The sequence below is a fragment of the Ammodytes marinus genome (genome assembly GCF_949987685.1).
Source record: "Ammodytes marinus genome assembly, chromosome: 1".
In the NCBI taxonomy this organism is placed as follows: Eukaryota; Metazoa; Chordata; class Actinopteri; order Uranoscopiformes; family Ammodytidae; genus Ammodytes; species Ammodytes marinus.
This window is the reverse complement of record NC_137230.1, coordinates 39295132-39321046: the sequence shown is the minus strand read 5'-3', so window position 1 is coordinate 39321046 and position 25915 is coordinate 39295132. Positions and strand designations below refer to the sequence as shown.

Below are 25915 nucleotides of genomic sequence, written 5' to 3'. Positions count from 1 at the left end.
TAGATGGACGTGTATGTGTGTGTGTGTGTGTGTTCGTTCAAACTAAACAATAAAAACTAAAACAAAACTTAAAAACCATTCAAACCGCCATAACTCGTGTTGTGTTCATTTCCCGTCGTACATTTCTGCTGCTTTGAATTTTAATTTCCATTTCTGTCTGGAACGTTCAAGGGAACAAAGGAACAAAGGACAGGTAAATCCAGGTGTGTGGAGCTCACTGGCTTGATAAAAGCCAGTAAATAGAGCATTTCTTTTTTACCTTTTTTGTGAACAATAGTTTTTATTGCAAATTAACAGAACACATTTAGAATCAGAATCCTTTTATTGTCATTACAGTGTACAAGAAAATCCATACACACATCATAAAAATAGTAAAATATTGTACACATTGATACAAGTTTCTGACGTTAAATCCGATATGTGCTGTGACTTCAATGTATTTATAAACAGCTGAGTTGGTTCTGGATCAGTGGTTTGGTTTTCTCTTCTATTATCCTTACCTTCCATTTCTATTATCTCTTTTGAAATATAAAAGACTGTTTGTTTTATGAATGATGTAAGGATGAATCATTTTGTATTTATAGAACTGAGAGCGACTTTGGCTTGTTTTTATCTGGCATCTTTTACATCTTGTACATGTTGTTTATAGTTTCCTTGTTTTCTACAATAATCAAAAAAGTTTGTTTTCAACGACGCATATCCTGAAAGACTTTGACCTGAACGCAGCTCAAACTCAGACCCAGTCCAACCAGTTAGACTGCACACACACACACACACACACACACACACACACACACACACACACACACACACACACACACACACACACACACACACACACACACACACACACACAAAGAAGTGCGAACACAAAAACACGCGCACACACACACACTCACACACACACTGCACACACCGCACACACACACACACTCCCTCTGACTCACAGTTGAAGGATAAGAAGCTGCGTCTCTTCATATTTCCTCCACAGCCCGGCTGAGGACAGAGCAGACACACTGAGGAAGGTCACGGCTCAAAGATCGGTAAGTGGAGCTCTGATTGGCTGGAATGTTCAGAGTGACATCAGTGATTGTTGCTGTTGGAGAAACGGTTTAATTGATTCGTTTGAGCCGCTTTCAAACACAAACTTTATTTGGGAAACTCTCCTGTGTGGGTTTGAATGTTGACGCTGTGATTTATAAGATGAGCTCAGTCTGATCTGGGGTCAGAGATTCAATACTGTCCGGACTTTAATACGCTGTATGACGTTTAGGCTTGGATATTGAAATTATTATATTATTATGCAGCTTTTAAATCCATCAGATTATGTTTAAAGGCTGCAGTAGGTCACACCCAAATACCATCACCGAAGCCTCAGGGGAATAAGAGGGCGTTGTTATTGTTCTAATTAAAAGTCTCAGATAATCTAGTTGGGACTCATTCCTGTCGGGTGACACATGAGGACGTTGCTGCAGGTTCACTAAATCTGATGCTCAGTATCAACTTCACATTTGTCGTTTGTTGAACAGCACAGACTTTGTAATTAGTCTATTGGAATTAATGATTAATATTCAATCAATAAAGTTTACCTCCAGCTGTGATTATTTATTGTTTGTATAGCTATCCCATTTATAGCATACTGCATACACAGCATATACTTATTATGGACAGCTGCAGTTTGGAGGAAATTCGGCGGCAGGGACTTAAGATGGTTTGACTAAAGGAATACACTTCATGTTGCTTTGCCTTTCTCTGGGGATGAGCTGTCCCAAAGCTTGATAGGTTTCCTCCAATCAGAGCTCTGTGTGTTTGTCATGTGACTGAGGGGAATGATGTAATATGATGTGTGACTCTCCCAGCAGGTGTGTGTGTGAAGGTGTGGGCTCTGCTATGGATCAGAGTGAGGACACAGAGGAGGGAGGGGAACATGGCGGCCAGACCAAAGCTCACAGGTGACATGAGGATCTCTAACTGTCCATGACTCAAATCACTGCACCGTCATTATTCACTCTCAAAGCTGTGTGTGTGTGTGTGTGTGTGTGTGTGTGTGTGTGTGTGTGTGTGTGTGTGTGTGTGTGTGTGTGTGTGTGTGTGGGTGGGTGTGTGTGTGTGTCTGTGTCTGTGTCTGTGTGCATGTGTGTTCAACAGACAAGACTCTCCTGGACCTGAAGCCAGCTTTTCTGACAGAAAAATGTTCTGGTCAAAACGTGATGGGATTGATTTTAAAAGACAACAACAACAGTCTGCTGCAGAGAGGTAAACTGTTACTAACATTTAAATATCACTGATTCATGTTTTAACTCAGTAGGCCGTTTTACACAGCCAGTGAAAGCCGGGAATATGCCAGCATTTTGGCCCTCCGCCCTGCTGTATAAATGCTACCGTTGCGGGACGAGAGGCGCAACAGATTGTTCCAGGAATTTTACTACCTCAGGGGGGTAGTAAGATTGCCGACACAATCCGTTCTCTCTCTAGGTCGTCCTCGGACAAGTCCTCCAGCGGTGCTTCCAATCCTCACAACCCTCCATGCATCTGGCTGGTTCGCCAGTGTTTTCTGCTCCCACATCTTTCCGAAGTATGTCCACGTACGTTGGTGTGGGATGTCCTCTGGATCGATGCCCGTGTGTAGGTTCCCAGAGCACCGCCTGCTGGCTGGGAGCTCGCGGTGTCTCCAGCACTTCTGCTCTCAATTCACCGGCCAGTGTTGTTGTAGTAAAGCAGCTGACCGGCACGGCGCTAAATGTTTACGTCACACCTGGCGCTATGTGACGTTGCTTACAAGCACCTCTTTCAGTCCGGAGCGCTGTGTAAAATGGCACACTGATGCGCCAGCAGGCCGACTCTAGGTCGGTTCTGTGTAAATAACACAGAACCAAGCAAAGCCGGCATATTAGCGTGCTGTTGTTCTGTCAATATGCCGCAATCTCTGTGTAAAAGGGGCAAGTGGTTCCCAAACTTTTTCTGCAGGGCCCCCCTTTTGTAGGAAAAAACATTTTCACGCCCCCACATCATAAACACACTCTCAGACACATGCTTTGCTTGCACACTCCTATAGAATTTAACCGCTGTTTCAACAGTTTATTTTCAGCTTGGTTCATTTATGTTCTCACATGTGAAAGCTGCTTAGTGTAACTACTGTGTTCTGGTGCAGTGCAGATTATTGACTGTTTCCTGTGTTTCTATCAGGAGGAAGCTGGAGACACCAGAGCCCAGCTGTCTGTCCATGAAGAGTGATAAGTCTATGGATGGACCTATAGTCTTCAAAGATGGACGTCCGTCTGTTGATCCAAGGTAAGAATTAGAAACTTACAATAAATAAAACCCTGTGAGAGATCCAGTTTTTAAACCTCATATTGAAGATATATGAACATTAAAGCCTTGTTTCCACTGCAATTATTTGTTTCCACTGTGAAATAACTGATAAAGGATCAAACTGTGGTTTAAATGGCTCTTATTTACTAACAGTGCATACGCACAGATTTGTGCCTAAATAGTGCGTGCGAACATTTTACGCACAAATCTGTGATTTATAAATATTTCGTACCTGAATTTTCCACGTTTCCACTGTGAAGGGATAATATCTGATAGGGGATTTCCCCTCTGCAGCATCTGACCCAGGGTTCAATCTGTGTTGTCAACGGTTTTCGATCTATTACTACTTCATGCCGTGTTCCTCGTGTCATACAGAAGCTGATCAGAGATCAGCTCACCTCCTCTGTCTCTGTGTAAAAGGGGCAAGTGGTTCCCAAACTTTTTCTGCAGGGGGCCCCCTTTTTGTAGAAAAAAAAAATGTTATGCCCCCACATCATAAACACACTCTCAGACACATGTGTTAGAAATAAAAATATACGTGTTCTTTAGCCTTATTTATGAAGGAAAAAATGCCATGGAGAAAGGTGTAAAATTCGGGATCTCTGCCTCAGTATTTATTTAAGTAAATTGACAAGGCAGGTTGACAGGACAAAAAGCAAGAAGAAGTGAGTTCTCTCTCTACATCAGAGCATTATATTATCTCTAACATCATGAAAATGTCTACTGATTGGTCTAATGTTGTTGCCAGGCAGATTTCAGAGTCCGTCCCCCTGCTTCCTCCTGGCCGAAATCAGGGATCAGGGAGTCTTCCTCTCCCGGCCTTGAGCAGTTACTTGGCCGGAAGAATGTAGCTTATCTTATGGGAAAATCAGCGTTAGTATTTACCTCCCTTCCAAACCGAGACTGAAGTGAAACATGTATTACAGTCAATGTAAAGAATATATAAATTGTTTAAATGATTATACAATGGGTAAATGCAAATTAATTAGGAGGCTATAACATCATTAAAATTAGAAATTAAAATCCTTACACATGCTTTGCTTGCACACTCCTATAGAATTTATATAAAACATTGTGTGTAATTAATAAAGAACTGCAACTTATGGGTATGACATCATGTTATTGAAAAATCTAAATAAGAATAAGCCTTTAGAGTGAAGCAATAAAAGGCTCACTGCAGTATGCGTCTTCTAAATTTAACATTTAACAGCTTTTCTCAAAATTGCCTCTAGACAAAACTGGCAACTCCCTGAGAATAAACAAAAACATGAACCGATTCTGCAAGAATACACTTTTTAGTGTATTTCCTTTTCAATGACTGGTGTGGGCTTGCTCTTTTTTATGCAGATCTTCTCAAATCAGGGATGCAGCTGTGAGACTGCCACTCTTATCTAAGGTTTTCTTGTCTTTGTTTTGGTAGTTATTGCATTTGGTCTGGATTCATCTTCTGCTATTATGTTTACCTGGCAGTACTTTCACAAACTTCACAAACTGTTCCATGATTTGCTAGCTAGGTGATCATCACTGGCTTTAGACTGAATCCCGCTGTCACAAGCCTATCAGCTGATCCAAACAGCTGTTTGATACGGAGAAAAAAACAAATCTGAAACTAAATAATCACCTGGCTGGGCTGACTTGAGTTGGAGCAGCCAAGTATAGCCTGAATTATTAGATATAGTTACTAAACAGAAGTAATGTGTTGTGTGAATTTTTTCAGTAGCCTACAGTAGACCTAGATTCTGCTTTCCGAACGCCACTAACTGTTCTGTAATACACTATCGCTGATCACGTGAACACACAGCCTGTTTTTTTTCTCACATGTTCATCCGCGCCCCCCCCCCCCCCCCCCCCCAGTTGGAAAACCGCTGTTTTAACTGTTTATTTTCAGCATGGTTCATTTATGTTCTCACATGTGAAAGCTGCTTAGTGTAACTACTGTGTTCTGGTGCAGTGCAGATTATTGACTGTTTCCTGTGTTTCTATCAGGAGGAAGCTGGAGACACCAGAGCCCAGCTGTCTGTCCATGAAGAGTGATAAGTCTATGGATGGACCTATAGTCTTCAAAGATGGACGTCCGTCTGTTGATCCAAGGTAAGAATTAGAAACTTACAATAAATAAAACCCTGTGAGAGATCCAGTTTTTAAACCTCATATTGAAGATATATGAACATTAAAGCCTTGTTTCCACTGCAATTATTTGTTTCCACTGTGAAATAACTGATAAAGGATCAAACTGTGGTTTAAATGGCTCTTATTTACTAACAGTGCATACGCACAGATTTGTGCCTAAATAGTGCGTGCGAACATTTTACGCACAAATCTGTGATTTATAAATATTTCGTACCTGAATTTTCCACGTTTCCACTGTGAAGGGATAATATCTGATAGGGGATTTCCCCTCTGCAGCATCTGACCCAGGGTTCAATCTGTGTTGTCAACGGTTTTCGATCTATTACTACTTCATGCCGTGTTCCTCGTGTCATCAGCTCACCTGCTCTGCCTCCACAGGCCTCCTGATATATCTCTGCCTGGCCCCTCTCCCCTTGGTTTGCCCCTGGCCGTCGGTTTGCCCCTTCCCTCTGTTCAGCAAACACCAGCTGCCCCTGGAGGGAAACTTTAACCCCAGACATGAGCTCATTCATTATTTCTCCACAGAGTCGACCAGGAGATCTCAGAGGTTCCCAGTGGTCGGTCTGACCAGCAGCATCAAACACACCTGGACTCAATATTCAGGGTCTGTACATGAGCAACAACTACTTTCCATCTGTTCTGTTCACATCAACCTCCATTTTTAGCTGTTTAGACCAGTGTCAGTCTGTCCAACATGGATCTGATGTTTGCTTCATGATTTTAGTTTGATCATGTCGTTCATATAATATTCTGTTCCAGCTGCTGGAGGAAAACATCGTCACGTTTGTGAAGAACGAGCTGAAGAAGATGCAGAAGCTTCTGAGTCCAGATTACCCAGAATGCTTAGAGGGTCAGAGTGAGGATGAGGAGCAGAGCAGCAGCAGAGAAGCATTTCTGAAGATCACACTGGACTTCCTGAGGAGAATGAAGCAGGAGGAGCTGGCTGACCTTCTGTGGAGCAGTAAGAGGATTTCTCTAAAGGTTCAACATGATGGGGAAATGGGACATTTACTGAAGTCTCAAAAGACGGAGGGAGACATGTTTTCATCATGACTCCCTCATTGATATTATAATTACTGTTGTCTCTTGACTCATTCTTATCTCTTGTTGATTCATTCAGGAAGCAATTCTGGAGTTTGTCAGCGTGAACTAAAGTCCAACCTGCGGAAGAAGTTCCAGTGTGTGTTTGAGGGGATCGCTAAAGCAGGAAACCCAACCCTTCTGAATCAGATCTACACAGAGCTCTACATCACAGAGGGAGGGACTGGAGAGGTCAATGATGAACATGAGGTCAGACAGATTGAAACAGCATCCAGGAAACCACACAGACCAGAAATAACCATCAAACAAGAAGACATCTTTAAAGCCTCACCTGGAAGAGATGAACCAAGCAGAACAGTGATGACAAAGGGAGTGGCTGGCATTGGGAAAACAGTCTTGACAAACAAGTTCACTCTGGACTGGGCTGAAGACAAAACCAACCAGGACATACAGTTCACGTTTCCATTCACTTTCAGAGAGCTGAATGTGCTGAAAGAGAAAAAGTTCAGCTTGGTGGAACTTGTTCATCACTTCTTTAGTGAAACCAAAGCAGCAGGAATCTGCAACTTTGAAGAGTTCCAGGCTGTGTTCATCTTTGACGGTCTGGATGAGTGTCGACCTCCTCTGGACTTCCGCAACACTGAGATCCTGACTGATGTGACAGAGTCCACCTCAGTGGATGTGCTGCTGACAAACCTCATCAGGGGGAAACTGCTTCCCTCTGCTCGCCTCTGGATAACCACACGACCTGCAGCAGCCAATCAGATCCCTCCTGACTGTGTTGGCATGGTGACAGAGGTCAGGGGGTTCACTGATCCACAGAAGGAGGACTACTTCAGGAAGAGATTCAGAGATGAGGAGCAGGCCAACAGAATAATCTCCCACATCAAGACATCCCGAAGCCTCCACATCATGTGCCACATCCCACTCTTCTGCTGGATCACTGCTACAGTTCTGGAGGATGTGTTGAAGACCGGAGAGGAAGGAGAGCTACCCAAGACCCTGACTGAGATGTACATCCACTTCCTGGTGGTTCAGGCCAAACTGAAGAACGTTAAGTATGATGGAGGAGTTGAGACAGATCCACACTGGAGTCCAGAGACCAGGAAGATGATTGAGTCTCTGGGAAAACTGGCTTTTGAGCAGCTGCAGAAAGGAAACCTGATCTTCTATGAATCAGACCTGACAGAGTGTGGCATTGATATCAGAGCAGCCTCAGTGTATTCAGGAGTGTTCACAGAGATCTTTAAAGAGGAGAGAGGACTGTACCAGGACAAGGTGTTCTGCTTCGTCCATCTGAGCGTTCAGGAGTTTCTGGCTGCTCTTCATGTGCATCTGACATTCATCAACTCTGGAGTCAATCTGATGTCAGAAGAACAAACAACCTACCATGATTCTGCAGAGACCCATGTCTACAAAGAAAGAAAAACATCATGTTGGCCTAAAGTCCTCAGAAAAAAACCAAAACAGAAACATCTTGACCACCATGCTCTGTCATCCCATGAATCTAAAGAGACACAGTTCTACCAGAGTGCTGTGGACAAGGCCTTACAGAGTCCAAATGGACACCTGGACTTGTTCCTCCGCTTCCTCCTGGGTCTTTCACTGCCGACCAATCAGAAGCTCCTAAGAGGTCTGCTGACACAGACAGGAAGTAGCTCAGACACCAACAAGGACACAGTTGAGTTCATTAGGAGGAAGCTTGAGGATTCTCCCTCTGCAGAGAAAAGCATCAATCTGTTCCACTGTCTGAATGAACTGAATGATAGTTCTCTGGTGGAGGAGATCCAATGGTCACTGAGTTATGGAAATCTCTCCACACATGAACTGTCTCCTGCTCAGTGGTCAGCTCTGGGATTCATCTTACTGTCATCAGAAAAAGATCTGGATGTGTTTGACCTGAAGAAATACTCTGCTTCAGAGGAGGCTCTTCTGAGGCTGCTGCCAGTGGTCAAAGCCTCCAACAAAGCTCTGTACGTAGGATTTATTCATCTTTAAATAATCTTTTAACAAGAAGATAAAGTTAAATACATGTTGCGTTTTCCCTTTCTGTTGTCTCCCCAGGCTGAGTGGCTGTAACCTCTCAGAGAAAGGCTGTGAAGCTCTGTCCTCAGTTCTCAGCTCCTCCTCTAGTCTGAGAGAGCTGGACCTGAGTAACAACGACCTGCAGGATTCAGGAGTGAAGCATCTGTCTGCTGCACTGAAGAGTCCACACTGTAAACTGGAAACACTCAGGTCAGATTATCAACCAGTTCAACTGATGACCATTTAACATCTGATTTATATTAGTTTATAACAAGGCAAGGCAAGTTTATTTATATAGCACAATTCAGACACAAGGCCATTCAAAGTGCTTTACAGGTGCAAGATTAAAATACACAATATTTATTAGAAAAGCGAATGAATAAAACATTTAAAAGCCAATGAATAGAAATAGAACATTTAAATAAAATAAAAATTACAGGTTCAAATGGAAACAGACACAAGTTAACCTGTGTAGGATTGTGTCTGCTATGATGGTTTACCAAAGGATCTTTAATCTTCTTATTGACATAAAGTTTAACACAAGTGTAGATTTCGGGGGCAATGCAGATTCCCCTAAAGTGGACCGTACCATCTTAACCTCCCACCATTGCAGGGGCTTCTCCAATGCAGTGTTTCCCCTAGAAATGTTTTTAGGCCTGGTGGCAAGAACTGATAGAGAGTATGCACACATGAATACAACATTTTTAGTTGTTTATTTCTCACATGATGCAAAAGATTTTTGGTTGGTTATTCCTGTGGGAAACACATAAAAGACAGTGATCACAAAGAATAACTTAAATTATCTCAGAAAATGTATCTTTTTAAAGGTACAACATTATTTCTGGTCTGTGTTTCAGTCACTCATCATTTAACAAGAATAAAAAGTTTAAAATGTATTTAATTACTTTTTCCTTTACTGTTGTCTCTCCAGGCTGAGTGGCTGTAACCTCTCAGAGAGAAGCTGTGAAGCTCTGTCCTCAGTTCTCAGCTCCTCCTCTAGTCTGAGAGAGCTGGACCTCAGTAACAACGACCTGCAGGATTCAGGAGTGAAGCATCTCTCTGCTGCACTGAAGAGTCCACACTGTAAACTGGAAACTCTCAGGTCAGATTTTCAACCAGTTCAACTGATGACCATGTAATTGATTTATTTGGGTTATAACAAGTTAACCTGTGTAGGATTGTGTCTGCTACAATGATGTATCGAAGGATCTTTAATCTTCTGATTGACATGTTTTTACATAGGTGTAGATTTCGGGGGCAATGCATAGGAGATATATACTCAATATTTAGTTCAGGGCGTTATACACATTTATAACAAGTTAATCTGTGAAGGATTGACTTCTGACCTGTGACTTTATACAGTATTTCACAGCCATTGCCTTCACCCCTAGAGTGAAGCAATTTAGCAAAGCTACGGGTGGGATTGTTGCCAACCAGCAGATGGCAATGCACAGTACAAGTAATAAGTAGCTTTGTGTATGACATTAAACAAAAATGCAAGAAAAGATGATTTTTAAAAATGTTCTAGGTCAGGACATTCAGACCCTACACTTTTAATGTGCCCACCCCCATTTGTTCACAAAACATTTGCCTTAAAGTTTATAACAGATTAACCTCTGTAGGATTGTGTCTGCAACTCTGATTTGTGTGTGTGTGTGTGTGTGTGTGTGTGTGTGTGTGTGTGTGTGTGTGTGTGTGTGTGTGTGTGTGTGTGTGTGTGTGTGTGTGTGTGTGTGTGTGTGTGTGTGTGTGTGTGTGTGTGTGTGTAGACTGTCAGGTTGTCTGATCTCAGAGGAAGGCTGTGCTTCTCTGGCCTTAACTCTGAGCTCCAACCCCTCCCATCTGAGAGAGCTGGACCTGAGCTACAACCATCCAGGAGCCTCAGGAGTGGAGCTACTGTCAGCTGGACGGGACGGTCCCCTCTGGAGACTGGACACTCTCAGGTATGAAGAGGCTGCTGTCAGTCTGATAGAGGAGGAAGAGCTGGAGACAGTTTCTCATAAGACCCTGACACACTCAGGGCTCCAGAGTGCGCCTGTTTAGGTCGCACATGCGCCCAAATCTATGTTGAGTGCAACTAGATATTTCCACCGGTCACACTAGTGCACCTGAAATTGATCAGGTGACTTAACATTATTTCTTATAAAAACTTCTGCATGTTGGGACATCTGCCTTTGACCTGCCCAAAAATTATTAATTATTATTTTGTTAGCGTATATTAGGATTGTATGTTCACTGATACAGGCCAGACAAGCTACATGTGCATGGAGGCCATACGGAGGAGTTGCATGACAATGAATAAAGTAGGCTATGTGTACAGAGTTATTCAACTGACAAAACACATGACATGCATCACATTAGGCTATTCCTCCTATCAATAATATGAACTTGTAAATGTTGGTCATCTGAGGGATATGCATGTGTTTTAAGCTATACCTATTTTTGGTTTATTCGCTCTGTAAGCACTAAAAGGAGAAGTAAGCAAGATATTTTGTTAACATAGTTGTTAAATCATCTATATTCATTAAGCAATCACTTGAACAGTATGCGCAGTTCATAACACAGGTCTCCCAGTCATTCAGCTTTGCAGTAATTGCCAGATAAAATTTCAAGTATCCCGCTCGTTTTTATCCAATCAGGAGACAGAGCGCTATAAAGAGGCGGGTCTCTGTGCCCGTAAACATGACTCGCTGCTTCCCATCGCGGCACTATCTGATGTGTGTTCATGTGGTGGTGACGTAGGGACGAGGGAGGGGACTGCTAACTGCAGTCACTGATAGGAAGGAAGTAAGCTAAAAGGACCAAATCACTTACTGAACCTTTAAAACCAGCGCTTTGATTTAACAATTACTTATGTAAGGGTTAATGCCCGACGAGGTGTCCAGTTATCAGGAATTAATGGACGCCGTGGAGTCCGTGGAAGCGAGTGCTTTCTCCCGAGTTTCATGGGCACGGACAGCACCGTGACCATGAAACGGGCGATGTGGGTTTGCTGGGTCACACTCATCCCTCTACTATGGACGTGTTACCTGCTACTTCACACTCCATCCTGTGCACTGCGCTATACTGTTCATCAGATTCAGTCATGCCCGAAATTATTCATACCCCTGGCAAATTTTGACTTAAAGTTACTTTTATTCAACCAGCAAGCTTTTTCCTGATTGGAAATGACACAGGCTTCTCCCAAAAGATAATAAGACTATGTACAAGAAAAAATATTTTTCAGCTTTTATTTACATTTTAACAAGAAGTGGCATGTCCAAAATTATTCATACCCTTTTCAATAATCAACAGAAAAAGCCCTTATTGGCTATTACATCCATCAATCAAAGGCTTCCTATAATTGCTGACCAGCTTTTTGCATCTCTCCTCCAGTATTTTTGTCCATTCATCTTTAGCAATGAGCTCCAAATCTTTCAGTTTGGAGGGTCGCACTGCCATCACCCTGATCTTTAGCTCCCTCCACATATTCTCAATTGAATTCAAGTCAGGACTCTGGCTGGGCCACTATAAAACGTAAATGTGTTTGTCCGCTAACCCAGTGCTTCTCAAATGGGGGGGCGCCGTGAGTTGTCAGGGGGGGCGCGGGCTGCCTTGATTTCCAACTGACCAAAAAAAAAAAAAAAATCTTAGTGCCAGCAAGCGCGATGTGTGCTTGTGTATGGTCATATCAGTGCAAAAGGCCGCTATTTGCAGTAAATAAATGTCCATGTGTCTCCAAGTGTCTCTGTAGGCTATTTAAAAAGAAATCAAGCAAGTAGACTAATAATAACATTAATGAATTATAGGTTATCGCATCACAGAAGGCCTATTGGCCTATAATAATAAAAAACACCACCTTAACTATGTTTACAGTTTAAACATTTTTTGAATGAAACGCAAACCTCAGTGAATCATTTGCTCTTGTTTCTCTATCCTGAGATTCACACAGACTGAGCAGTCTTGTTTAAATGTTACGAATTGAGCTAATAAACTGAACTTTGAATTTTTTTGCTGCAGAAGTTATCTCAGCTAATTTTTGTTATCTAATTTGATAATAAGGTGATTGTATGCAGAATGCTCTTGCCAGAAACTCATACAGTGGTTTTGTACAGATAATTAAATAAATATTAGCAGGTTCTCAATAGTATTTCAATTTAGGGGGGTTGGGGGGGAAATGTCTGTCCCCTAGGGGGGGCATGACAGAAAATAATTGAGAACCACTGCGCTAACCATTTCTTCACCACTTTTGCTGTGTATTTTGAGTCATTGGCCCTCATTTATCAAACTTGCGTGGAAACTGGTGCAGATTCTGGCGCAAATACCTCCCTACGCCAGGTATCGCGTGGGATTTATCAAACAGTCGTATCTCGCCAATCTCGGCGTACGCCAGGCCATTATTGATAAATGTGGAGGCTGAAAACAATCGTACCACGGCCCTATATTTCCTCAGTTTAGAGGCCTCGCCCAGAGGTTTTGCGACATGGATAAGCGCATTACGGCACAAAAGACAAACTTATCTGAAGTAGAAATTGACAGAATAACAGCGAAAGTAGAAAAATAAAGAGTTTCATTTCGGAGCATTAGGCTACAAGCGGCATCGAAGAACGACAGAAGGCAGCAGTTAGGAAGAAAATAACTGCTGCGGTCAACAGCGTTGGTGTTGACAACAAACGATCTCCAGCTGAGGATTTTGCATTTTAGGTTTACATAATGGCTATTGCTCAAATGCTATAAAACAGCATATACAATTATATGTCGCCATTTCTTTGAATAGACGAAGAAAAAGTGGTCTGACTCAAAAATCGCCACTAAAAAAAGCGTGTTGCTGTTCTGAAATGCAACCAACTGGGCTGGGGGTGCGGGCATAGCCTAATATAAGTGGTAGAGGAGAAAAAGACGCACCAACTGTCCGATAATGGTCCCCATAAAATAAATACACGTCTGCAGAATGATTAAAATGTATTGGCCCTTTTAGATAGCACTACTCAAAAGGGGTTTAAAAACTAAAAATAACACATTTTGCGTTTTACTCATGACAGCATGCGCTTGGTCAGCCCGGCCGTCAGCTGCACAAGCCGACCCGGCAACGATCAGCTGTGAGAGCGCCCACTGTCCTGCTCCACCAGCAGATCGGAAAAACGTGCCGGTTAACGGTGGAAATAAATCGCTCTCTTAAGCGATCAATGACACATTAAAAGAGGAACTAACATCTAAAAAGTGCTTCAAATAAATAAAATGTTAAGCTGAATGTTGTGCTGTGTATTTATCATAAAGAGCAGTGTAGGCCTACTACATATCTAATAGGCTGCTTAGGCTAACATTTTGAATGAATGCAGCCCCCGTGCCTCAGTGTCCCCCCAGCTGCTCCAAGTCGAAGATAACTGCCCTTACGCAGTCCCATGCAGCGCTCCTAAGTGGCCGGTGTGCGCACTATTGAATCAGCTCTCCTACTCAGTTTCACACCATAAGCTGCACAATTTTAAGTGATTAATATCTTTATTTCGGTCTGAGCAAACACTGCATTTGTATTACCTTCTAATAATTGTCCAACAAAGTCATCGGCTACCCGGCACAGCCTGCACTGCGAGTCCATGCTGTTTACAAACTTGCATACACGAGCTGAGAGCTGGCGTGGGATTTGAGCGTATCCTACGCTCACGTCCATATTGATAAATGCCGAGATTTGCGTGGAAATGTACGTACACCCATTTTTCTGGTCTACGCAAGGTTGATAAATGAGGGCCATTGGGTGTACATAGCCAGTGTCCAGAACGAATGAGCTGATCACAAAGAAACATCCGCTCAAAGAAACATCTATTGATCAATTAGATTTTTACGTTTTGGATAGGTTTGAAAAGGAAAAAAATAAATGAATAAATAAAGACAATATAAGCGCTGACCTTTTTTGCTGTCTATAGTTTAGTATAATGTAGTTTAACATTGCAGCGATCAAAATGTTTATTTTGTCCATGCCATTTTTTAATTATATGTTGGCATTGAGCTAACTGACCAATCGCTTTTTTCCCCACACACAGTTGAAGCAGTTATTTTAGCTATGCATGGAATTATTTTGGCTTTTATGACAAAATGTATTGTATGTTGAATATGATTTATAATTTGAAATATTGGTTTTCTGGTGCCATCTCGGTGCATGTGTAAATCAGTGCGGAACGGTTGAACTCGACTGATCCAAAAGTAGCAGTGGAAAATAACCACAAGCTAATGTCCATGTGTGCGTCTGAAAGAGAATGTGCTGGTCTGACCACCCCCCCCCCCCCTCTCTCCTTTCAGGGTGGAGCCTGCTGGAGTCCAATGGCTGACACCAGGTCTGAAGAAGTGTAAGTGTGTTTTTAATAGGGATGGGCATTTCTAGAAATGTCAGTTAAATTAACGAACAATAATCGATTTAATCGTTATCTTTTAAAATATTAAAAATTGCCCACAGAAAATCCAAAATACAGGGTTTTTACCATAGACTGTAAAAACAATCCATTAAGACAAGGCATTTTAAGTTAAACTTTTAAAAATAAAATAAAATGCAGAGCTGGTTAGAGTCAGAGGCTATGAGCCAACAAGGAGCCAATGCTATAATACTTTTAAACACATATGAGCCTCCTAAGATGCTGCCAAACACTATATAAGAGCACGGCACGTTTCTCGTGGTAAAGGACCTAACGTTACTTAATCTAAAAACAAAATCTGTTAATTAGGATGAAGCAAAGTAGGAAGGCATAGGCGCTAAAGTTAGCCGCTACTGCGACCCTGTTTAACGTGACACGTGCTTCGTTGTACAAGTGGTACATCATTTGGGTTGTCGTGGTGTTGAACTTATTCAGGGCTTCACAATGGTAATTTTGGTTATAAAGCTGTCCGATGCCAAACTTCGCCTTGACCCCATCATGTTTATCAGTGATTCTTGAGAAGCAAAAATGTGCTTTAATGATAAAAAAGAGCTTTTTTTTAAACACTAAATAATGTTTCATATCAATAAAAGCAGTTTTTTTACAACACATTCATGTTTTATAAGGTTTCTAAGTGGTGGGACACTTTGTCACCACCGTCACACAATCCATTAAAATGTAATAAAATCAGGCAATATAAGGGGTAGCTGTCACTATGAAGGACCTTTTGTCACATTCTACCTCTGCATAGTACATTAGAGTCAGACAGGCTCTAGTCAGACCAAACTACAGCAAGTAGTATGGTCTGGATCCATTCTATTTAGAGCCGTCTATGCGGGGGGGACCTGGGCTGTCCTGTTTTTATTTCTTTAAACCAATCACAATCGTCTAGGGCAGGGCTATGACCGGGAAGCAGCAGCGGTGTCCATGCAAAATAGTGCTGGGGGGAATTGTTTTGCTGGAACGTCTGCAACGTGGTGCTGGTTTTGGCGACACGCGGCTGCAGCAGTTTGTTTGTTTGTTTGTTTGGCTGTGTTTTAGCGTTTTTAGTGTTCGTTTGAGTGTTTTTTAAGTAACTAATTATTGTATGAGAACTATGGCATCGGGAAATCAGTCCGGTTTGGGGGGCCTGATCTTCTTTTTAATGCTTTTATGCCACCTTTTACTCAGAGTATGTGTGAGTGTGGAACCTCACCCTTACAGCCGTGAATTTTTACTTCTTCTCCGTGATTCCGGGACGGGCTTCGTGGATCCCTTGGCAGCTTTCCCTCCAGAGATCGTTCGTCTGAATCCCGCCACGGAAAACCGGAGCTGGTCGTCCGGGCCGAGGCGTGCGAGGAAAAGGGGGAGACGCGGAGGACTGCGGCAGAGGCTCAGGCGGCAAGGCCACCGTCGGATTCCTCTGCCTACTGTCATCCTTGCTAACGTTCAGTCGCTCCGGAACAAAGTGGACGAGCTTCAGGGTAACGTCAAGTATCTGGCAGAGTACAGAGACGCATGTGTGCTGGCCCTCACAGAGACCTGGCTGAAGGAGCACGATCCACAGTCGGAGATGGAGGTTGACGGATTCGGAGTTCCCTTTCGCCTTGACAGAGACCCCGCAGTGACCGGTAAGTCACTCGGCGGTGGTGTGTGTCTGTACATCAATAAAAACTGGTGTAATACATTGTCAGGGAGGCACTGTGCACCAAAGATATTGAACTCCTGTCCGTATCCATGCGGCCGTTTTATCTCCCCAGAGAATTTCCTCAGCTATTTGTCACAGTGGTCTATATTCACCCAAGGGCTAACACTGATGTAGCCACTCAGGTGATGCTAAAAACAGTTCGGCGGCTACAGGGGTTAGCGCCGGATGCACCTCACCTTATTCTTGGTGATTTTAACCACTGCAAACCCTCTAAGTCACTCGGTAACTTTTATCAATATGTGACAGGTCACACTCGACATGGCAAGTGCTTGGACCTTTGTTTTGGATCCGTGAAAGGGTCGTATAAGTCCTTCATCAGAGCGCCCCTCGGCATGTCCGATCACAACTCTGTTTATTTAGTTCCGTCCTACAAATCCGTCCTGAAGCGGAACAAGCCCGAGAAAAGATTGGTTCCGGTCTGGTCGGAGGAATCAATCCACTGCCTGCAGGACTGCTTCCTTGACACAGACTGGGACTTATTCATAAATGTTTGTGATGATATTGATGAGCTCACTGATGTTGTTTCATCTTATATTTGGTTTTGTGAGGAATCCATCATTCCGAAAAAAGAAATTTTCTTCTACCCCAATAATAAGCCGTGGGTGTCAAAAAGTGTGAAATTAATTATTAACCAAAGGAACATCTGCTTCACACAGGGTGACACGGTCAAATACAGGGATCTTCTCAAGCAATTGAAAAGGGAACTTAAACTGGCCCGGGACAGATATAAGGACAAGGTCGAGAGCATGCTGAAGGCTGGCAGCTCTCGTCCTGCATGGGAGGGGGTTAAGTCCATGATGAGCATGCAATCCAAAAGGAGTCATGTGACTATGAATGGAAGATCTGACCTGGCACTTTCAAATGAACTGAACACTTTTTATAACCGTTTTAACAACTGCAATTTTAATGAGGAATTGTCAGTTTTTAAAAATGTTGCCTCTTCACCTAAAAGTGTTGCTGACAAGAGGCAAGTACTTAAACTCTTTCGGGGTGTGAAAGAAAGGAAAAGCCCTGGGCCGGATGGCATTGGAGGGCGAGTCCTCAAGAACTGTGCTCACCAGCTGGCAGACATTTTTACTTTTATATTTTCATTGTCCCTCCAGCTCCATAAAGTCCCCTCAATCTGGAAGGATTCCATCATTGTCCCAGTTCTTAAATCCGCATCCCCTAAATCATTGAATGATTTTAGACCCGTGGTATTAACTTCTTTGGTCATGAAGACATTTGAGCGTATTGTCAAAGGAACACTTCTGACCTGTGTCAAAGACAACCTGGACCCTCTACAGTTTGCGTACAGGTCAGGTAGAGGTGTTGACGACGCATTAGCCACCCTCCTGAATCTTGTCCTGACTCACCTAGAGGGAGCCAAGACCTTCGCTCGTCTTTTATTTGTTGATTTTTCATCTGCTTTTAACTGTATACAGCCACACATTTTAGCAGAAAGATTGCGGGACTCCCACAGCATGGATCCTGGTCTAATAGCCTGGCTAATGGACTTTTTAACAGACAGACCACAACGTGTGAGGGTCAACGGTGTCTTGTCTAACACTGTCATCTCCTCCACTGGTTCACCTCAGGGCTGTGTCCTTTCAACATTGTTGTTTGTTTTATACACAAATGAGTGTTTTAGTCAGCATACAGGGCGTCATATTTTAAAATTTTCTGATGATTCAGTAATTGTGTCCTTGTTAAGCAATGATGACCCTGTCCATGGTCCTGTTGTGAGGGAATTCATTGACTGGTGCTCTTCATCTTTTATGTGCATCAACGTGTCAAAAACAAAGGAAATGCTGATTGATTTCCGAAAAAATCAGTGGGTCATCTCTCCTCTGGTCATTGAGGACCAAGCCGTTGAGCTGGTCCATAACTATAAATATCTTGGCATAAACATTGACGATAAGTTATGCTTTGACTTCCATGTAGATGCTGTCTGTAAGAAGGCACACCAACGCATGTACTTTTATAGGAAACTGCAGAGTTTTAATGTTGACAGCACCTTCATGAAAATGTTTTATTCTTGTTTTATCGAATCAGTCCTGACCTTCTCTTTTATTTGTTGGTATGGCCTACTGACCATCAAGAACAAGAGCAGGTTGCGGGGTATAGTGAGAGTGTGCAGCAAAATTGCAGGAATGAACCTCAACAACCTCACTGAACTGCACATTCTTCGAACCCTCGGTAAAGCCAACCGAACATCGCACATTCAAAAACTTGACATCCACTTGTTTGGTACATTGAGCTGCATCTTTCTATCGAACATAGTTTTGCGAATGTCATCCATAGGGGGCGCCAAAACCACAAAAAGCAAAGGAAACGCGTTTGGGGCTATAACTTCCACACCAAACATCCCACAGTCAAACACTTTGGTTGCGTTCCGAATCGCATACTTTCTACTATATAGTATGTAGAAAAAAGATTTAGGATGTCCCGATTCTTGTGGCCAGATTTAGGATGGTTAGAATACCCGGATGGTCTACTTCATGCGGCCAAGATTGTTAGTGTTGAAAAGTGCATCCTATTTGGGCGATTCTGACCTACAATCCAGTGCGCACGTGAAGTGACGTAACATCGACGAAGCCTATAGGTCCATGTTATGAAAACAAACGGGGATGCGACGGATATAAAAGCAAGAGGCAAGATCAAGGCGCAATGTTATGATGAAATAAGAGAGAAAAGTATGTCCCAATAGTATGTCTACTGCATCCTAACTACATTCTTTTTATCGTCGGATGTAGTATGTAGAATAGAAAAAAGAAAGAGTATGCGATTCGGAACGCAACCATTATATCCACAGATGCCCACATGTCAGCTGCATCTTTTGAGATAGTCCACGCCCATTTGCGTATGGGATTTTATTTCGCTACATCGAAAAAACTGTGTCAGTCACCAAAACACACTCCTCCTACAGTTTTTGCCCGATTTGGACGAAACCAAAAGCATTATGCTCTACCGACTCCCACGAGCAAAAGTTGTATAAATATTTTTTCTACAACCATCGGAAGACCAAACGGTAGCGTTTTAAAGATTTGCACATTAGCTACCTTGTACCAAACTGCTCCTAAATCCAAAACGATTCATCCTATTAACACCAAACTTCACACATGTGTTTGTCCTATGGTTCTCAGGTTGGTTCTACTTTTTCCTTAAATTGCTCCAAAAGGGGGCGCCAAAAACACACTTGAGCATCTTTCTCTGCAATTGTTTTGCCTTTTGGTCTATAACTCCCAAACCAAACATCCCACATTCAAAAACTTTACATCCCCTGATTCCTTGAAGCGAGGGGCCGGCGCCGCGGACAACCACGCCCGATCCCGAGTCGCGCGGGAGGCTTGGCCCCCGTTCACAACTGCTTGCAGTTCTAGTTTTGTCATTGTTACAAGTAACAACGAAACGTTGTCAGAGCAAACAAACAGGCATAACATTTTAGTTGTCCACCAATTATATTTACATAATTATTAATCAATCAATCACCCAGTATTTTACACATAGTAACTACTCCTATATGTCATAAATCATAAATACCCCATAGACTCCCATAACCCATAAGGTGCTTAGTGCAATTAATAAATATATACATCTGATGGTGGTAAGGTTGTTGAGTGTTGTGCAGCGATGCAAAGTCCAGTTCATAGTTATGGAGGTGTATGGGATGTAATTATGTCCAATGGGGAGTGGGGGGGGGCAGACAGTCCATTTAGCAGCCTTACTGCCTGGGGGTATAGGCTGTTGGCCAGCCTGCTAGTTTTGGCCCTGGTGGACCTATATATTCTGCCAGATGGCAGTGGTTGAAACAGGTGGTGTGCTGGGTGTATATTGTCCTGAAGGATGTTTTTTACTCGGTGCATGCAGCGGGAGGTGAACACTGTAGCGATGTCTGGTAGGATGGCCCCAATGATCTTCCCTGCCGCTCTCACCACTCTGTGTATGGCCTCCTTCTCTGCGCTGGTGCAGCCGGAAAACCACACCAGTAACCCATAGGTCAGCACACTCTCCACTGCACAGTGGTAGAAGTTGACCATGAGTCTCTGGGGCAGTCTGGACCCTCTCAGCTTCCTGAGGAAGTAAAGGCGTTGTTGGGCCTTCGCTGTGGCAGAGGCGATGTTTTTCCCCCACGACAGGTCCTCCGACACAATCACACCCAGAAACTTAAAACTATGGGCCCTCTCCACCTCCTCATTCCCTATGAGGAGTGGGGAGGGGCTCAGTTGTCTGGTCTTATGGAAATCCACAATCATTTCCTTGGTGTTTTGTGTTGAGGGCCAGGTTGTTGCTGCTGCACCATGCTGCCAGCAGTTGGACTTCTCGCCTGTATGCAGTTTCATCATTCCCGGTGATGAGACCGAGCACTGTTGTGTCGTCAGCAAATTTGATTACATGGGTGGATGGAGAGGAAGAGCTGCAGTCGTGTGTGAAAAGTGTGTAGAGGAGTGGACTGAGCACACAGCCCTGGGGGGCCCCGGTGTTGATGGTCAGAGTTGAGGACGTGTGCTTGCCCACCCTTACATATTGTGTGCGGTTTGTTAGAAAGTCCAGTATCCAGTTGCATAATGTGGTGCTGAGTCCAAGTCCATGTAGTTTGTGTCGGAGTTTGTTTGGCAATATTGTGTTGAATGCCAAGCTAAAATCAACAAAGAGAAGCCTTGCATATGTGCCCCTGTGGTCTAGGTGTTCTAGCAGAGTGTGTAAGACAATAGCTATGGCATCCCTCTGTTGGCCTGTTCTTCCTGTAAGCAAACTGGTATTGATCTAGTGAGTGTGTTATGGCAGCTTTAATGTGTGAGATGACCAGTCTCTCAAAACATTTAGCAGCGATGGGGGTGAGTGCCACTGGCCCGTAGTCATTCAGACCTGTGACCTTAGACTGCTTGGGGACCGGAATTATTGTGGCTGATTTGAAGCATGCAGGGAGCCATGAAGTCGCCAGAGACAGGTTGAAGATGGTAGTGAAGACCGGTGTTAGCTCGGCTGCACAGTCTTTGAGCACCCGTCCCTGTACTCCATCTGGTCCTGCTGCTTTCCTGGGGTTGATGTTGCGTAGGCAGAGTCTGACATCATGGGGGCACAGGACTAGGGCGGGGTCAGTAGGGGAGAGAGGGGGCAACACAGAGTCTTTGTTATCTCTGTCAAAGCGGGCATAACAGATGTTTAATTCCTCAGCTAAGGTGGCACGGCTGTTGACAGGGGGGGATGAAACTCCCTTGTAGTCAGTGATTGCCCTAATGCCCTCCCACACCTGCCGGGGGTTTGAGGAGTTGTTGAAGTGTGCCTCAATGCGGTTCTTATATATCAGTTTGGCAAAACTGATGCCCCTTCTGAGAGCTGCCCTAGCTGCACTGTAAGCCTCAGTGTCCCCTGATCTATATGCTATATCCCTGGCGTAAGTTAGTGATTTTAGCTTTGCTGTCATCCAGGGTTTTTGGTTTGGAGCGACACAAACCTGTTTTGAAGAAGTGACAGTATCCACACAGAAGTTGATGTAGTCCAAGACCGTGACAGTAAACTCGTCCAGAGAGCTCCGTGTCAGCGCCTCCTGGCCTCTGAAGACGTCCCAGTCAGTAGAATCAAAGCAGTCCTGGAGTCTGGGGATTGCATCCTCAGGCCATGTCCTGACAGACCTAACTACGGGCCTAGTTGATCGGGCCTTCTGGATATAGCAGGGGTGTAGGAGGAGTGAAATATGATCGGAGAGACCCAGGTGGGGGTACGCCTGAGCTCTGTATGCGTGTGATATGTTTGTATATACCTGATCGAGTATATTGTTCCCTCTGGTTGCACATTTCACATTGCGATGGAACGTGTGAAGTACAGTTTTTAAATTGGCATGATTGAAATCCCCCGCCACAATAAAGGTACTTTCGGGGTGCGCAACCAGACATTTGTGTATACAGTCATAAAGTTTTGTTAGCGCTAGCTTTGCATTGGCATCAGGCGGAATGTAAACAGCGCAGATGTAAACAACACTGAATTCACGGGGTATGTAGAATGGTCAGCATTTAAGCAGCAGAAATTCAACGTCAGGGCAGCAAAGTTGTTCAATTACAGTGGTGTTTGTGCACCAAGAGTCGTTTATGTAAATGCACAAACCTCCCCCGGTCTTCTTACCCGAGTCTGCTGTCCTGTCAGCTCGGTAGTTAGTGTGGCCAGCAAGCTCGATAGCCGCCTCCGGGGTCGCGCAGTCCAACCATGTTTCCGTGAAGATCAAGCTGTTGCAGTTGTCCATGTGTTTCTGTGTTGACAGTCGTAGTCGGATTTCATCCATCTTGTTCCGGATTGAGCGGGCATTCGATAAGAAGATGGTGGGAAGTGGCGTTTTGAATGGATAGGCTTTTAGCCTGGAACGCACTCCCGCGCTTGCCTCTCTTCTGTCAGCGCTCGCAGCGTCTCCTCCTCCGTCTCGCAGCCTCGGGAGTCCCGGGTGGTGATCTGGCGATCTCGGGGGGAATGAATATATCCGCTGGAAGATGGTGTACTGCTCCATTGTTAAGTTCCAATAGTTCGTGGCGGCTGTATGTATGTGTCTCCAGTTGAAAGCTGCGTACAATAAAACAAAGTGCTACCAAGACAACGAAAAACATATGCCCACTGTGAGAGCTCCTAGCCGCTGCGACTATGCGCGCCGCCATGACCAAACTAGTCTCCTTGCTACCTCAAATATAATGGATTCATAAAAGAGGGCACAGACACTGTCTCACTTTACCTCACTACATTTGTGTCACTTTACCCCACTGCCACAATTTGAGAAAAAACTACCTCACTCAACAATTCAGGCTAATTTTCAGTTATCATCATCACATGGTTTCATATGTTGGTAGTTCATCAACATGTATGATAGAAGTTTTTCTACCTGAATCAATTTGATTAGGCACAACAATCGATTAAGTTGACAGCAAGAAAATGTACTTTTACATGCAAAAAATAAATTTTTGTGAAAAAAAACATGCTTACAACATCACCATGAGGTCCTCTCTTTCATGGCCAAGGGGAAATGAGAGGGGCTTGAAAACATATATCTCACATGACAAAAAATGTGTTCCGTGTCCTAGATACAGGGGGTGTCTCACATTACCCGATGTCTCACAGCAGCAGACCCGGGTTCGATTCCAGCCCGCGGTCGATCTCTGCATGTCACTCCCGTCTCTGCCCCACTTCAACTCTGTCTCTACACTATCAATAAAGCATAAAAATGCCAAAAAAATATCTTAAAAAAAAAAAAAAGATATGTGTCAACTCCGTCAGAGTCATTACTGAGAAATTAAGACCAGAAAAGTAGTATAATAGTATGTCTTTAAAGGTCCCATATTATGCTAAATGCACTTTTTAAATGTGTTCCAACATATCCATGCGTCCACGGTGTGCCTAGAGACTGCCAAAATATAAAAAAAAATAACCATCTCTCCTTTTCTCACTCTCCCCTTTTCTGAAACCCCCACCCCTCCCCCCAAAACACTCCAGTCAGAATTATCCCCTTTTCTGACCTCACAAACCGTAAAGCCAGAAGCTTCCACTGTGCAGCCCACACCCCTTTTTCTTATTGGTCCACGGCCCTGACAGACAGAGGGCGAGGCGTATCTGGCTTCGCTTCCGGACAGGGGGCGGGGGGAGCTCAAAGATTGTATATTTACGAGGGGACCTGCAACTCTTTTTTTTAAAATAGGCCATTGTGAGATTAGCTGAACATCAGCATAGTATAATAAATTATCTGAAAGTTTTTTTCAGCAAACAATTAAAGAAAAACGTATTAGGGACCACTAAGACCATATAATATGGTGTATAATAGAACCGAAAAGTGTATAATATGGGAGCTTTAAAGTAAAAACTCTATTGCACAGTTCAACTGAAGAAAAAATCTACATTCATATATATTTTGAAAATATTTTCTGTCAGTCTTGGTGAATATTTGTGATCGCTATACATCTCATAGGTCTAGCATAAATGAAGGGAAAATTAATTTGTGTTTTTGGTGTCTGACGGTGTTGACACAAAATAAGGAATGGCAAGGTAAAAAGCCCATTTTGATAAAAAGGACAAAAGCTGGGAGGTTGTGTCAAAGCTTAGCTCAGTAGCTTAGTATATGTTGGATACATACATGTTATTTAATTTGCCAAAACATAGGGTTTGTATTTTTTCAATATTGCACCCTGTTTTGTCCCACTTCTCAAGAATCACTGTTATGTTTAGACATCTACGGCTCACAGGCTGCTGAGCCTGTTCTGTTGTCTCCTACAACTAATTAAGTATTGCTGGTAGGATGTCTCATTGGCGCCCATACAGTCTATGGTGCTGCCACATAGTGAAATGCATTGCATTGCATCGGGACTCAGACTGCGCAACACAACGGCTATTTGATCGATAAAAGTTTCACATGATCGACAAAATTCTTAGCGATCGATTAATCCCATCCCTAGTTTTTAATGTTCATAATTATCAAACTGTCAATGAACAGATGATGGAGTAATAACTGCTGCTGTGTTGTGTCTTTTTCTCTCCATCAGATTCCTGTGAACTCACACTGGACACAAACACAGTAAACAGAAAACTCAAACTGTCTGACAACAACAGGAAGGTGACACTGGTGGAGGAGAAGCAGTCATATCCTGATCATCCAGAGAGATTTGACCGCTGGCCTCAGCTGCTGTGTAGCAATGTTCTGACTGATCGTCATTACTCGGAGGTCGAGTGGAGAGGAGAGGTTGATATATCAGTGAGTTACAGAGGAATCAGCAGGAAAGGAGACAGGGTAGAGTGTGTGTTTGGACTGAATGATCAGTCCTGGACTCTCAGGTGCTCTGATCGTCATGGTTACTCTGTCCAGCACAATAAGATAGAAACATCCATCCGCTCCTCCTCTGCCTCTCACAGAGTAGCAGTGTATGTGGACTGTCCTGCTGGCTCTCTGTCCTTCTACAGAGTCTCCTCTGACTCACTGATCCACCTCCACACCTTCAACACCACATTCACTGAACCTCTGTATCCTGGGTTTGTGATAGGGTCTGGTTCCTCAGTGTCTCTGTGTGATGTGTAGGAGGGAGAGTCTGAACAGGATCACAGTTACAGAAATCTTTCAGGTTTTTGTAACAAATGAGTCAGTTAATTTACTGATTTAAATGATACAGGAACATGATTATAGAGTTTGTAGAATGTGGTTCAGGTTTAGTATTGTTGAAATTCCATTAAACTCTTCAATAACCTGATGCATTCTATGTGCTGTGAATATAATCCACAATTACGATGTAATGATGTAAAAGAAAATATATTTAAAGGGGCAGCTCACTAAAAATGCTGATTTGTGTGTGTGTGGGTGTGAGATATGAATTCCTGCTACTGACCCACATTGATT

The 25915-nt window shown here is 43.4% G+C and overlaps 1 protein-coding gene across 3 annotated transcripts; it reads left to right on the top strand.

Annotated features, from left to right (window-relative positions):
• Positions 1-999: 999 nt before the first annotated feature.
• Positions 1000-25915, top strand: LOC307253508 (NACHT, LRR and PYD domains-containing protein 3-like). Of its 3 annotated transcripts, none has more exons than XM_080031615.1 (13): positions 1000-1043; positions 1860-1952; positions 2149-2256; positions 3187-3291; positions 5299-5403; positions 5968-6046; positions 6202-6403; positions 6563-8456; positions 8548-8718; positions 9440-9610; positions 10278-10451; positions 14782-14816; positions 25071-25915. In XM_080031615.1, the coding sequence occupies exons 2-13, from the start codon at positions 1891-1893 to the stop codon at positions 25598-25600; spliced, it is 3636 nt and encodes a 1211-aa protein (XP_079887741.1). In that variant the 5' UTR covers positions 1000-1043; positions 1860-1890; the 3' UTR covers positions 25601-25915. The 3 variants fall into 3 exon arrangements, with proteins under 3 accessions (XP_079887741.1, XP_079887739.1, XP_079887740.1); XM_080031613.1 differs by having other exon boundaries at positions 14782-14828; XM_080031614.1 differs by having other exon boundaries at positions 1021-1043; positions 1863-1952; positions 14782-14828.